Source organism: Octodon degus, unplaced genomic scaffold, assembly GCF_000260255.1.
Source record: "Octodon degus isolate 3935 unplaced genomic scaffold, OctDeg1.0 scaffold00025, whole genome shotgun sequence".
Classification (NCBI taxonomy): domain Eukaryota; kingdom Metazoa; phylum Chordata; class Mammalia; order Rodentia; family Octodontidae; genus Octodon; species Octodon degus.
In genome coordinates this window covers 14,604,598-14,620,445 of record NW_004524601.1, presented here as the reverse complement: position 1 = coordinate 14,620,445, position 15,848 = coordinate 14,604,598, and the positions used below count along the sequence as shown (strand labels likewise).

General features: G+C 36.4%; 1 protein-coding gene across 1 annotated transcript in view; it reads left to right on the top strand.

Annotated features, from left to right (window-relative positions):
• The window catches only part of Fsip2 (fibrous sheath interacting protein 2), a 74,511-nt gene that overhangs the window by 48,591 nt on the left and 10,072 nt on the right, over positions 1-15,848 (top strand). Inside the window, exons 14-17 of the mRNA XM_023712339.1 lie at positions 268-7,083; positions 7,141-9,701; positions 10,978-11,472; positions 11,983-12,083. Of these exons, the coding sequence (XP_023568107.1) occupies positions 268-7,083; positions 7,141-9,701; positions 10,978-11,472; positions 11,983-12,083 (9,973 nt within the window). The remainder of the gene's footprint in view (positions 1-267; positions 7,084-7,140; positions 9,702-10,977; positions 11,473-11,982; positions 12,084-15,848) is intronic.

Genomic DNA, 15,848 nt, shown 5'->3' with positions numbered 1-15,848 from the left:
ACAAACACTGATGCATGGATTAGAGGTTTGAGTTTTGGTTATTTTTTAAACATGCTGGGTGAAAGGAATATTTGACAGCATGAGAAATAAATACTTGAGGAAAACACAATTTATTTTTTTGTTAGGTTTTTATTTCCTTTCAGTAAGTTACTCCCAACGTAGCATGCATGTTTTAGAAATTACCAACATATGTAAATATTAATCAACACAAGGAATTTCCATTATTTCCTTTGCTGTATGCTAAAAATGATAATTTATTTTTATTTTTGTTTACTACAGAGAAAGTATCTCTTCTTTCTACACTGTCAAATAAAATCTGTGAATCAAGACAGTCTCTACGGAGCATGTACAGTAATTCTTCAATCAATCAATTCTGTAAACATCTCACTGACTCAGTCATTTGCCATTTAATTTCATGCATTTCTGATGGTACCATAGAAGGTAGAGAGAAGGACAGACTATGGGAAATCCAAGGTGTAGCATATAACAAGATTATTTTGATTCATTCTCAAGTATTTGAGAACAGATCAATATCTATTGGAGAACTTGCTTTAAGTATTTCTGAAATAATTACTGAAATTCTTGCCAGTAGTAACATTATAGAAGCTGACAGCAGACAGCAAATGGTTTACACAAAAACAAAATACATTTGCTGTCCAGGAATAACTTCGGCCAATTTTGATGATTTTTTTCAAGATGTCTTAACAGGGGTGATTCAAGTACTGTCTGAGGAAATAGGAATAAATCATCACTTCAAAAACAGTGGGAGACACAAATCTCGCTCCATGCATGGAAGAAATAACGTGTCTATTTGCAGTGAAGTCAATGCCACAGAACTAACATGCCCTAGAGTTTGGAAAGCAACTCATCCCATTGATCGACTTGTTTGGAAAAACAAGTTAAATTATCTGACATCTCAGCTAGACAAGCTAAGCACTGATGAATCAAAAAATATGGTAAATAAAATATTTAATATTGTTTTAGATTTATTTTTGCCAGATGAATTCCCAAATAGAGCTGTAGACTCCAGTAAATTAGCAAGAAGATGTTTCTCCTCCCCAAACATTCAACAAAGTGATATGATCCTTAGAAATAACCAAGTGCTATCCCCCAAGTCTAGTTTTCTTCTCAATGTGGTATGTGAAAAACTCATTAGGACACTTCTGGAAAAGTACACAGCCACTGCCTTTTCTGATGATGGTCTTCTTGCTAACGAAATATCAGCAGAGGTCCTCCAACTCTTAAAACTACTTCAAAAGATAGAAAATGGAGATCTTGATTGTTGTACAAGGTCACCAGATGGCAAAGAACTCCAAAAAGATTGCATGTCAGAGTCTTTGGAAAATCTAGCAGGAATAGATCAAGATTTATTGTCATCAGATTATGTACTCACTATTATTTCTCACAGCTTGGTTAAATCGCTGATGGATAAATTGTCTCTGAGTTTACAAGAAGCTCCTGAAAGTCCATTGTTTGAAAACAAATATTTGAGCCATAAAGGAAGAGAAACACAGTCCAATTTTACAAAGGAAAAGAGGCCAGAATTCATGGAGTTAGGACAAGGTAAAGGTTCTTTAGGATTCATGAGTTATGATGACACTTCTTTGACAGGACCTCTAAATAATCCACATGTGGCTAGCTCTGAAATGCAAGCACCATTTGGCAGGCAGTGTGCAATAAAATCTTCTTCATGGCTACCTCTTAATAGACAGACAACAAAGGAAATGGATGCAGTAGTCATTCGTAACATATATCAAAGAGATATGAACACTGGTGTTTATTCAGCCACCTTTTTGGAGGAAATAATTTCAGAATTGTTTTTTCATTTCTCTACATCCTTGTGGGAAAAAAATGCAAACATCACTGAAGTCCAGCTCCATGAGATGAACACACTATTTGTCAACCATGTGGTAAATGAGTTTAATAACGCTCAAGTCACTGTTTTGAGGAATGCTGAAGAGAGGCTGTATTTTCCACCAATTCATAAAGAAATGGTCAGGAAGATTGTTGACTCTGTTTATTATGATATTTTACACGAATATGAATTGAAAATGACCTACGGTAATAATCTTGCATGTGCAAATGGGTTGCTAGCTCAGCAAATAGCAAAAGGTATACTGTTAGAGATTTTAGATTACCAACTCCCATCTTCCCTAAAGGTAAACCTCAGAACCCATTCATGCTGTCCTCTTGAAGCTGAAGTTATACTGCAGAAGCTTCAGAGCAACCTAAGAAACCTCACTTTCCAAACCAGGTCTTCAAAAAGCTATAGCACCATGTTACCACGCTCATTTTTAGAAGATGTTGTCAGAAGACTTTTACTTCAGTTCATTCCTAAATTTGCTAAATCTTCCTCCATGGAAAAAACATATGGAATAAGCTCAGATTTTAATGAAATGTCCACCTGTATAATAAATAAGGTTGTGTCAGCCATTTCAAAACACAAAATCTGGTTTACTAGCTATGAAAATCAGTACCTCTCTTCAGAAAAGAATCTCGAAAAAATGGTGGACTCTATTTATGGCAACATTTTAGAAATGTCTGACTGTCTTGTTTCAATACAGAAAGGTATAGTTAGCCGAAACCCAGTGATGATTGATCGGATAACCAGTTTTATTATCCAAGAGATTATTGAATGTCATCTTCAGCCATTTTTGTATGGACAGGCTTTACCTCGTCCAGGGACTCCACTGGATTCAGTATCTAATATGGTTAAACAGGTTCTTGATGAAGCCCTCGAATCACACAGACCCAAGAAGTCACCATTGGGAAGTGTTTCCCCTGATATCTTCATAGGGGAGATGGTTGCCAAGCTCTTATCAAAGATTTTTAGCCCGAGGCCTAACACTGAATTTGAGCTGGAAAGTATGACACGGAAAATAGTAAACTCTGTAAACCAGTATTTTGACAAAGGTGAAATTCCCTTTTTGTACGATGACAAGAAGTCTTTGCCTTCTATGGATACAGATATAATAGATGAACTTGTTAGCTCTGTTTATAGGAATGTGCTAAACCAGTATGGACTAGATCCTGACATTAATAAAGAGAGTGAAAATAGTGATGTCTTTGTGGAAAATATTACAAATTTTATTGTAGCAGCTATTTCAAACTACCTTCTCCATCCACTGTTTTCTGGTGATCTGTCGACTTCATCTTATTCCACATTGGTGGCTGAAAATATTGTTCAAGATGTCCTTAGTAACATAACTCAATCTACCAGGTCAAATCAGATTTTCCCTCCATATACCACCTTTCTGCCATATGCATTCTTAGAAGATATGGTCAGAGTATTATTATTGAGATTCTTTCCTGCTGCCTCTAGTGTGGTTCCCTACAGAGAAACTCTGAAAGATAAATCAAAAATGAATTTTAATGAAGTTGCTTCCAATCTAATCAGTGATATTAGGATGAAAATTTCCCAACATGAAATTCAGTTCTCAAAAGATGATGAAAACAACAAGTCTGTTTATTCAGAAGATGATGTTCAGCATCTTGTTGATTCAGTATTCAATAATATTTTACAAAACTCCGAGTCTCAAGAATCAGTGGAGCAAAATATAACAAGCATCAATAATGTTCTTATTGATAGAATAGCAGGCTTCATCATTAAACATGTCTGTGAACAACATTTTCAGCCATTTTTGGATGCAAATTCATCTTCCTTATCCTACACACACTTTGGTGACAAGAGACAGCAGTCATTTTATGCCAGTGTTTACTCCTCAACTTTCTTGGAGGATGTGGTTTCTGGGGTTTTAAGAAAAATATTCCACAGGGCAATTGGTATTGTACAAATGAAAGCCACAAGAGATTCAGAAGATGGACTTTTTGAAAAAGCTGAAGAACTTATATATTCTATAACTGAGGAATTCTCAAAAGCTCAAGTTACCATTATAGAAAATGCTGAGAAACAGTTGTGTTTGCCTCCAGTGGAGAGCGATGTGGTAAAAAATCTTATTGATACAGTGTATAGTAGATTTTTAGAGGAATATGAAATGGAAATCAAGCCTCACAAAGATTTTCTGAATGACCCAAGGACATTGGCTGCTCGGATAACAACAATCATCCTGACTGAAATTTTTGATTTTCAAATTCATCCAGATCTTGTAGCAAAACTGCCTTTTAAGTCTCAATCCAAACTCAGTGAAAACGTTTTGATACACAAAGTTCAATATGATATTAGTAAGTCAAGATTCCGAAGACAGGCTTCAACCATGTATACCACTCTGCTATCACAAAATCATTTGGAAAGAATAGTCACTCAGCTTGTATCTCAGATTAATCCATTGACATCCACTATAGAACATCCAGATGCTTCTCCGTCAGACTTAAGTGATACAGTCATAAAATTGATAAATGAGATCATGTCAATAATTTCAAAAAATGCAATATGTATCACTAAACATGGAAGTGGAAAACAAAATATGATTCCAGAAAAAGATATACAGTCCATGATTGATTCTATCTATGCTGATCTTTCTCATTCAGATATATACAAGTCTCTCACAAAAGATAAGAAAGGCATAACTAACATACCTGTTCCAAAAATAGCAAGTTTTATAATAAAGGAAATCTTTAACCATCACCTACAGTCATTTTTATCTGGAGATAAAACTCCTCTTTCAACTTCAGTTGACCAGGTTTTCAAAGAAAAAGCAATAGATCCTAAGCAAATGAGATGGGCTTGCATTGTGAATTCAGCTGTCTTCTTGGAGGAAGTCATTTCTGAGCTTTTGTGCAAAATTCTTTATGCATTCACACACAATGTGTTGGCTTTTGAAAACCCAGACATAGCAAAAGCCCAGACAGCTGACATTGTCACAACATTAGTCAAATCAATTGTTCTAGAATTCACCACATCAGAGATTTTGCTTGCAGATAGCTTAGATAAAAATTTGTGTTTTTCAGAAGAATATAAAGAAATGATTCATGAAACCGTCAACGTAATCTATGAGAAATTATTAAACGAATATAGATCTTTAGTTCAAGTGTATAGGGCTATACAAAGTGACACTGCCTGTTTTGGAAGGAAAATATATCATTTACTATTGGAAGAAATTTATGATTATCAGGTGCAGTCATTAATTTCAGGAGAATTAGTATCCTCTTCCTGTTCTTCCCTTCGAGCTGATAACATCATCAGAAATGTGCTCAGGGCCATCTTGAGTGATAGCAGTGCCTTGCCATCATGTGTTACTGTGTTTCCTCGGTCTCTTCTGGAAGATATGATCTACAAGCTCCTGGGGCATATCTTTCCTCCAACTGACACTGAAAGCAAACTAACAGAAGAAGAGCTAAAGCCAGATGATGATTTTGCAGCTGCAGCTTCAGAAATGACTGATGAAATTATAAAAGAAATTTTTGAACATGAGATCCGACTTTCCACTGCAGTGGAGAATGCAGAGAGTACACCGTTAGAGGTCCTTGAGAATTTAGTTGACTCCATATGTAATAATATTTTGAAAAAACCTGAATTCCAAACTGAAGTACAGAAGGATGCAGGCAAAAAGGGAGGATCATTTCTCAGTAAAATGGCTGGCTTCATTATGAAGGAAATTATGGATCATCATTTACAGCCATTTCTACAAGGTGAAGAATCTAGTTCCTTATCTGATTGTGACCATGCCTCCGTGGTTACTAAATCTGGGAAAGAGACAAGACAGGTTTCTCTGTTTCCAGCTCCATTTTTGGAAGATGTAGTAGTTGGCCTTGTTCGCAAATTTTTTTCTTTCCCAGCTATTAAAGATTCTAAGAGAAAATCATCACAAGAACCAGATATTATGGGTTTAGCTCTCAAATTTGTAAATGCTCTCCTAGGAGAATTTAGAAAAAATGAAATTAAGGTTTTACCACAGACTGAAGAAAAGTTTTCTTTCCCACCAATTGATAAAGAAGTAATTTCTGATATAACTGGTTTTGTGTATGATCAGTTCATAGGGAAATTTGGATCTAATGATATTCAGAAGGGAGGGAAAAGTAACATTGTTGTAGAAATGATTGCTTCTTTAGCACAGAAGGCAATCTCTGCATTCAAGATTCAACCACTATTCTCAGGAGACTGGTCTTCCACCTTTTTTTCATTTTTAAATCCAGATACCATCACCCAAAGGGTTCAACACTTACCACAGAACACATCTGTTCAGGTAACTAGATACTCAGAAGAGAAACAACTTACTTTATCAGAACAGTCACATAAACAAACTTCCCTAAGCTCAGATCAGAAAAAGGTGATCATCAGTTTGGATCAAAATAGAGGTGAAATGAGTAGAAAGAATTTCCATGCTAAAGACCTACCAGTGAAAAAAGACATCCAAAATCCAGCGCTTGCCTCTACTATGACCATTATGGAAAGGAATGTGATTAACCTAATGGCAGGGCCATCTGCGGGTACAGCACACAAAAGGAAAGAGGATAAAAACACATTTGGAATTTTTACTCCAAAAAATAATGTAAGTGTATCAAAAGCTACTTCTCCAGCTACTGGGAACAAAAAGAAGGAACAAGATTTGAAAAAAACAGTTAAAAATAATGCTGTTGAAAAAACAAAAATATCAATTCCAAAAAATGAAGACTCAATACAAACGTGTTTTTCGGGTGTTCCTAACAAAGAATATAAGGATATGTCAGATTCTCTAATAGACAATGAAAAGAATAGGGGCAGTACTAAGGCAAGTTCAGGAAAAGAAAATAGTCAGAACTCTCAGTTTTCTTCTTGGAAGCCCACAGTAAAAAGTATTGAGGCTACAACAGAGAAAACTTTGAAAATAACCAAAAAGTCAGACTCAGCTGCTGAAATAGATATAGATGAGCAAAGCTACTCAGATTATGAAACTGTTCAGAACATCATTGAAAATATTCATGGGAATATTTTAGAAAGGTCTTCTCTTCAAGAACCACCCGAGTTTTCAAAGTACAAATATAGCAAAAGCTTCCCTGGTTATAAAGCACTGAATGTAATTCAGGAGCCTGGCAAGGAGTCTACCCAGTTTCTTAAAACCAAGAGTTTATCTCCCTCTGTTAACAAAAAAGTCTGTGCCAAAGAGACAGAAAAGCAAGAGAGAGAGAGACAAAAAGAGAAAGAGAGCAAAAGCAAGCAAGAAAAAGAAAATGAGAAAAGTACTGAAAAAGAGAAAGTAGGAGAAAAGGAGGTTAAAAGTAAAGCTACTGAAACAGATCATCCTCTGTACCTACCAGAAAGTAAACCTCGCTTTTTCCCCTCTAATTTTTTAGGAGATGTTATTATTGAAATAGTTAACAAACTGCTGTTTCCTTCCTCAGCAGAAATGGAAACATGTGAAAAATATCTAAATGTAAATAATGAGCAGGATCAAACAGAACTCTATGACACAGGCATGAAACTTCTCCATTTATTGATAAAGGAGTTTTCAGACATTCAAGTTAAGACAGTTAGCCCTGATGAAGAATATCCATTTTCTCCACATGAAAGTGTGCCTTCAGTTCCTAGGGCACCTTCCAGGAATAAAGAGTCAACTACAGACAAAGCATCATCAGTCATTAAGATAAAAGACGTGGATAAAATGCCAGACATAAATAAAGGGACTGAAAAACTCTCTTTACCTGACATACCTCTCCTAGAGGAAATACCATCAATTGACAAAACCTTGGTCAATAAAGTTGCTCATTCTTCTATTTGCAGTATTTTGAAAGAATATGAAACTCAAGAATCTCTTTGTCAAGACATTAACAGTAATGGGGATAATTTAGTAAAAAGGTTAACTAATGCAGTGATAAATGAACTTTTTCAACATCAGCTTAACTTGGTATTTTGTGATAAGTCTCCAGTTTCACCGTGTTTGCCTCTGGATTCTAAAGGTCTTGCGAAAAATGTCCAAAAGGTGACCCAAACATCCAGTAAAGAATGTCAGACAACAGCACCATATACTGTCATGTTGCCTCATCAATTTTTAGAGGATGTTATTTCTACCCTTTTATCAAAAATTTTCTCAAAAATATCTGACACCATCACCAAAGCAGAGGCATCTGAAAACCAGTTCTCCACAGAACTGGATTTCCTTCACATGGAGTTAGTAAGTAAAATTGCAGCAGAGATTTCCAAAAATGAAGACATGATCATACAGTACGTAGAATCCTTGCATCCCAATGATGATGAAATTATTGACTTGGTGGTTCAGTCTATATATAATAATCTTTTGCCACAGTTTGGATCACAAGAAATCATACAAAATTGTGTGTCTAATGGATGCAGATTTCTTTCAGAAACCATAGTGGACCTAGTTCTAAGAGAAGTGGCCGGGAATCAGTTGCAGAACTACTTTTGTGGAGAGTTAACTCCACATCAATGTGCTGAGGTTGACAGCGTTGTTGAAAATATCCTTTTTAGTGTCATCCATACTACTCCACCTCAACCATCACCTGTTCGTAAAGTGTCCTCCAGCGTAATAGAAGAAATTGCTGTAAAATTTCTGTCAAAGCTCTTATCTGTTTTTCCAAAAGTACGTAAGAAGAATAAATCTCCAGAAACAGAAATGCACAAAATAAGCTCAAAAATACTAAATTCATTCCAAGAATTTATTTCCAGAAGTAAGATCAAGCTTACAAGATCTTCCAAGGAACCACCTATTCTATCTTTAGATGACAGTGCAACTATTGAAAATGTAGTGAATTCTGTGTATGCCAGTGTTCTAAAACACTCTGGTTCCCATACTTGTGTATTTAAAGATTTAATGAGCCAGAGCAATGTCCTTTCTGACATAATAGGCTTTCTAATGGTGAAGGAAATTTCCAATTCTGAATTTCAACCTCAGGTAGAAGAAGAAATATCGAGTTCAGAACTAGTTCTAGAAGCTGTCAAAATTATGGAAAAAGTGGTCAAAATTGTTGATAAATTTAAGTCCCAGGAAAGCTTTTCTTCCAAAAAATGTTCTATGGTAGATGCCAATGTTTTAGAGGAAGTATTGGCCTTGTTCTTGGCTAAACTAATAAGATCACCTTGTACCTCACACCAAGGTACACATGACTTAGAAAAATCTGACTTAAATAAAATTGCATCACAACTGACAAAGTCTGTAACAGCTGAAGTTTCTAGAAGTAATATTAGTCTAGTAGCTGCTGAACCTGAAGAATACTCTTCAGATCTAGAAGAAATGGACATGATCTGTCAGGTTGTTGATTCTGTTTATGGCAATATGCTGCAACAGTCTGAAAGTTCTGAAGAACTTTATGACATAAAAGATACCAACACAGTCTTCTCTAAGGTAGCCAGTCTAATTATCGATGGAGTTTCAAGAGTTCCATTAGATAGGGCTACGCCAAAGAGTTCATATACTAGTGTCTTTGAAGATCTGAATATTGATAGAATCATTGAAAAGACAGAAAGGCATGCTGAGAAAATGATGCAGGACAAAAATGAGTCTGAAGGAGGTAGATCTGGAGAAGAGTACTCAGTGGAAATAATCCCACATGTGGGGAAGAAAGCCATCAGAGTAGATCCACATATTATTTCCCAGCACTTAGCAGTCATCTCTGTAAAGACGGAGCCACTTGACAAAATGAAAACAGAATGTTTAAGAAGAACTGGACATAGCATAGAAGAATTGAGGCGAGCATCTGTGGATGGGAGAGGTTACACATCTGGAAGCCCAAATGATTTAGAAGAGAGAAAGAAAGAAAGACGTACCTCTTTGAATAACACAGGTCGACTGGATATAAAGCCCTTTGAGGTAAGTGCAAAGTTAATGGGGAAAAAATGAATGACACTGAGGCCTGGTTGTTGTACAGTCTCCTCCTTTAAACAGTTGTATGGGTGTGCATGTTTGCAGTTGTTGCCAAGCCAATAGAAAACTGGTCACATGAGTCCATGTCTGAAGTCACAGCACGACTCCCAAGGACTGGGATCCTCAGTTGTGTGACTTGCTGTCCAGGTTTTGGGCTCCTTTTCCAGAGATAATCCACTTAATCTAGCTTTATTTTAAGAACAGGAATGTAAGTACATGTCTTTAACAAATACCAGACTGAAGTTGTAGTTGTTACTTCATGGCTCAAAAGAAGCAATTTTGTATAATTCCATTAGTTCTTCATCATGGCTATCTAAAACCATTCAAAGTAGGGCACCTAATAGAAGATTAAAGTCCATGAAACTATCTAAAATCATTTTAATTCTCACACTGAGATCTCCACAGTAGTGTTCCTTTTCTTTTAATAGCATTTTCAACAGGGATTAGACTGGAAATTCTGAAATTACATTGGTTCTTGTGATGTCAATTTAACTATACTGATTTCTCATTTACTCTATGCTCTCAGGTTTGCCCAGTTCCTTTCCTCTTCTGCCTTTTTTCTATAAACTGCTTCCTGTTTCTATTTTTATGAAACTGTTTCTGTTTGGGTTAGACATAGCTGTGCTCTACAGACCCATACTAAGGCCAAGAATAAATTAAGTTAACTGAAACTTCAAAAATATCAAAAAAATGTTTTCTTTTTATAAGAAAACCAGTAGTGAAGGAAACAAAATAATCTGTCCAATGTAGGAAGTTACAATAATTCATCACTTGTGTTGATTTTTATAAAGGCATCTTGTATTTGTGGCAGGCCTTTTCTTAGAGGTGCAGGTGTGCTAAGGGGTACAGTCTACAGCCTGGAGATTGTCGCAGGAAAGTTTTCTTATAATGTTTCAGACAAAAACAAACAAACAAAGGTGCTAGTTATCTGCTACCATAAGGAGAAATGACAAAACCATAACTAATACAGTTATTTTAGCTTAAGCAAAACAGAACCTGTATGAGAGTTGTTTGTTGAAATATGAACTGAATGTCAAAGAAATGCCAAACATTAGAAAACTGTGGTTTGGTGTCTTTAAAAAATATTACTGATATACCAGTCAGTGGCCTTTGAAGATATTAAATTGAAACAAGTCATAGGAAAATAGCTACTTCATAATAGTAATACAGAAAAAGCGATTGAGATGTTTCCTTTTAACATTTGTTGCACCTTCAATTTCAGGCTGTTTGCAGAAATTCATTTCAAAATATAAGAAAGCCTGACATCTCCAAGGTAGAGCTTTTAAAAGATGTCCGAAACAAGAAAGACCTCATCGTTCGATTGGTGGCTCATGATATTAATCAGGAGGAGACAGACTATTTTACAGATGATGCTTTGTCGTATGATAAAAATGAGGTGGTTTTGGGAGAGTGTTTTGGACAAAAATCCATAGGAGAACTATCTGAAGATGAAGTGAAAGAAGTTATGAAGCTAATACAAAGCAAGATTGCTCCTTTCAAGCCACCCGCCACCACAGGTAGCATGGAAAACTTTCTGTCACTAACCAAAAGTGTTCAATCCACATCGGCTTCGAATACTGACTATTCAGAAGCAACCTCAAACCAAACAGAATCTCACAAGATACAAGGTAATCAAGCAGCTAGTGAGCTCAGCATGGCCACTTCCAAAAGAGTGACTGAAACGCAGCCTTCCAGGAAGAAAAGGTCAGGCCATAAGGTAAGGGACTGTCGCTGATAAGAAAGATGAGAGTAGTTCACCCACTCTAGCCAATAATATAATTTCATTAGGCAGAATGAAGATAAGAAAATAGATGATTTGTCCTCCTAAGCCTGTAAATATTTACAAAGTGTATAAAATAAGATACGGTAATGAAACTTAACTAAGGGAAGGCAGATAATGCAAAGAAACCTAGATAAGTGAGAAGTTAAGAGACGAAAAGAAAATGTAAACCAAGTAAGACAAATGCAAGATGACAAAGCAGGGCTGGCCAAATAGCTGCAGCAGCTGGCAATGATCCCCAGTATGCCATGCTGGCCCCGCTCCTGGGGTGCCCAGAGATGGTGATTGAGCCTGGGCATACTATATTCCCACCTCTTCGGAGGCTGAACACAGGCTGATCACTACAAGTCCAATCTACATAGTGAGACTCGGTAGACCCTGTACTAAAAAAGACAAAGCACGTATGAAATTCTACCTTTGTGTAATACCTGATTTGCAAATTTGCAGAATAAAGGGAGGAGTCTTGCTACTGAACCAACACATCACTTCATCCACAGAATTATGAGCACATCTTCCTACAACCAAGATGATCTCATTTCATTTTCCAGGTAAATGAAATTAAAGCAATGTACACATAGAAATCTGAGTGTAGTGTTTAAGGGAAGACAAGGTGACTGGTAAAGCTGCAATAATGTAGATGTCCAACCCCAGACTGTCCCTTGCCAGTCTTTCCTCCTCCCTCTCTGACTCCTTTTGCTTCCCTTATGACAATCTATCACATACTTCTTGTCTCTTGCTTTTAATTAACACAAATGCATGTAAGTTAAACCTATTTTTTATTTATTATTTTTTCCATGCTTGTTAAGAATATATATGTGAAGGGGGCTGGCCAGATAGCTCAGCGGATTAAAGCACCTGCTTAGACTGAGACTGAATGGTGGCACATGCCTGTAATTCTAGCACTTGGGAGGCTGAAAACAGAAGATGACTAAGGCCAATCTATCTAGTGAGACTCTATAGACCCTGTACCAAATGCATATAAAAGAATATATGTGAGATATATGTATATATAATAGTGAATGAAAGTGAATCACTGCCTTATCATATATATATATGTATTATATATATATATATATATATATATATATATATATATATAATCATACATTGACATGTCAGATTGTCATGTCAACTCTATAATCAAGGATTGTGTTTATAGATTAAAACATAAATTTTCTAACAGCATATGAAGTGTTTCCAACCTTCTTAAACTTCTTCAATATCTAATTATACTTGCTCCTTCTTTCTTTCTTCTTCCTACCCTAAAAATAAGCTCACAACTATTCTTTCTTTTGCTCAGGACATAAAAGTCATTTTTTTATGGTTTCTATTGTCTTTTTACTTCTTTCTGAACATTTTCTGCCTTTACTGCTTTCCTTTTTCTTTCCTCTTTTCCACATCCCAACTTATTTGTCATCAATACTAATCTTTAGTTATTGAAAAAAAGTGCAAATATTAAAACAAGTGTTCAATTATATGTTGACACATATTTGGTTCTGTAGATGCTGATATAACCAGCAGATATTATGTCTGTGCACACAGAAGCTAGAACTGATCTTACGACATTGAGTACATGGACTAGGTGTATCAACACTAAAGCATACCCAAGCCCAAGGTTAAATGGCAAAGAGATATCCATTAGCTAAGGAGATTCCACAATACTGACAGCACGTTCTTTCTAACAATCTCAGAGAAGGCTTCAGACTTGGAATGCTAAGCCATGTTAAACTGTTCAAATTTGGCAGCTCCTAGAGAGAGGACTAAATGGATTTTGCCTGAAGAGATTTGCATGATTCTTTTGTGACCCAGAGGAGAAAGGTTATCTGCTGGATCTAAAATGAACTCCCAAAGCCTGATGTGCTTGGAAGGTATCTGACTAGGAGAATGCAAGAGCTGAGTGTTGTCAGGAGGTGTGTTCTGGTCAGAAAAGGCGGTGCTGTGGGCCAATTCTGGAAGGATGCATCTCCCTCCCGGCTCCTCCCTTCATCCTCTCTGCTTCCTGGCTGAATGGGGGCTTACATCCTTTAGTCTTGTTTTCACAATTGCAAGGACTAAAGCTACTAAACTGTGAAGTGAAGTGACCCCCTCCCCACTCTTGTTTAAAGTTGTAGGTGTTAAGTATTCTGTCCCAGCAACAAGGAAAATAAATAGGACAGAAACTAAAATTATAAAAAATTTGTTCTAAGAACTGGCCAGATAGCCCAGCAGACTAAAATGCCTGCTTAGGCAGAGCACAGTGGCCGGGGTTTGATCCCCAGTGTGCTGTGGGCCCTGCCCCCAAGGGCATGATTAGACTGCAAATGAGACTGGGTATGTTGGTACATGCCTGTAATCCCAGCACTTGAGAGGCTGAAAACAGGAGAATGGCAAGTCCAATCCTGTAGTTCCTATACTAAAATACATCTAAAAATAAATTTTATTCCTCAAAATCATTTAGGAATCATTTCTGAATATCTAGGAAATACAATGCTCACTGAGGTTTACCAGAAACATATGTAACTCCAAGTGATACTTTCCAAAAAAAAAAAAAAAAACAGGACACATCATGCTTAAAGGCCAGAAGGGCATTGAGTGAAGGGGCCAGAGACATAGCTCAGTGGAATAAGCACTTGCCTGGCAAGCGCACGGGCCTGAGTTCAATCCCCGGTTCACCAAAAAAAAATAGTATTTGAAATCATGGACAGAAACAACTGCTAATCCCTCTTATGACCAACAGAATCTACCGAAATTCATGATCCCTAACTCAAGAGAATTCTAAATACTCAAATCTAAAGAGAGACAGTAAAGAGCCCAAATGAGGGACTACATCTAATGAGTAGTTAAACACAAAGAAAATATAAAGGAATCAAAATTGAAGAAATGATATGGTGGTGTGGGAACTGACAAATACCTCTCAGTATCAGCACTTATTGTGAACCAAATTGAATAAATCAGTAAAAAAACATATATTCTGACCAATTCATTTTCACCCTAGGGATGCAATCATGGGACAACATGCATAAATCAATAAATGTAGTATCCTATTAAGTAGAATTAGGAGTAGTAATTACATGATCATATAAATAGCTGTAGAGAAAAAAATCTTTAGGAAAATCCTACATATGCTTATAATACTAAAAAGAAATCCATAACAAAAATAGGTACTGAAAAACATTACATCAACCCAATAAAAGGCATTTATGACAAATTCATAGTCAACATCATACTACTTGGGGAAAATCTAAATACATTTATTCGGAAATCGAGAACAAACCAAAGGTCTTTATTTTCATTTCACTTGTTCAATAGAGCACTCAGCCGGAAAGAGAAAAAAAAGTAATATGAATAAGAAAGGAAGACATCAAACTGTACTTAATTGGAAATAAGAGGGTCTTTTACATGAAAATTCAGACTATAGAAGACTCTTATAGCTAATAAACTAATTCAGCAAAGTAGCAGGCTACAAAATCAACACATGCAAAAAATAAATAGCATTCCCATAAAACAATAAAAAACCTACCAGAAAGAATTCAGCAACTGATTTCAGCAACTCAGTCCCACTCACTGTAGCTTCAAGAAAATGAAAGACCTAAAAATAAATCTAACAATGTGAAAGACCTTTATAATAAAAACTCTAGCACGCTGAAGAAAGATGTGGAAAAGGACCTTAAAAAGTGTGAAGACATCCCATGTTCCTAATATGTAGAATCAACATTGTCAAATGGGCCATTTATCAAAAATTATATACTTACTTAATGTAATTCCAATCTAAATGTCAACATTATGACTTATGGAAGTAGAAAAATTCTCAATTTATATGGAGCAAGAAGAACCTTAGAATAGTCAATCAACCATATGTGAAGCAGAGGGCAAGAAACTTCAAGAATTTGAGTGAGTTTACAAAGCTGTGCTAATAAATACATCAGAATATGATCACAAAAATCGACATTTAGACCAGTGGAACAGACTAGAAGACATATTAACAGCCCTGTGCACCATTATCCATCTGATCTGTGACAAAAGGGCTAAAAACAACTGCAGAAGGAAATTGGTGCTGAGAAAGCAGGTCACTCACTTGCCGAACAATGAATCTGGCCCCCTACATATTATCCTGTACTAAAATCAATCCAAATGGATACACAACACCCACACTGTAAAGGAGAAGAAGTTTGTTTTGGTTCACGGTTTGTGGAGGATTCAATCCACGGTTCCCTGGCTCAAAGGCAAAGAGACGTTGCAGAGAGGCTTGGCAGAGAAGGGCTGCTGGTGACATGGAGGCAAGAAGCAGAGAGAGAGAGAGAGAGAGAGAGAGAGAGAGAGAGAGAGAGAGAGAG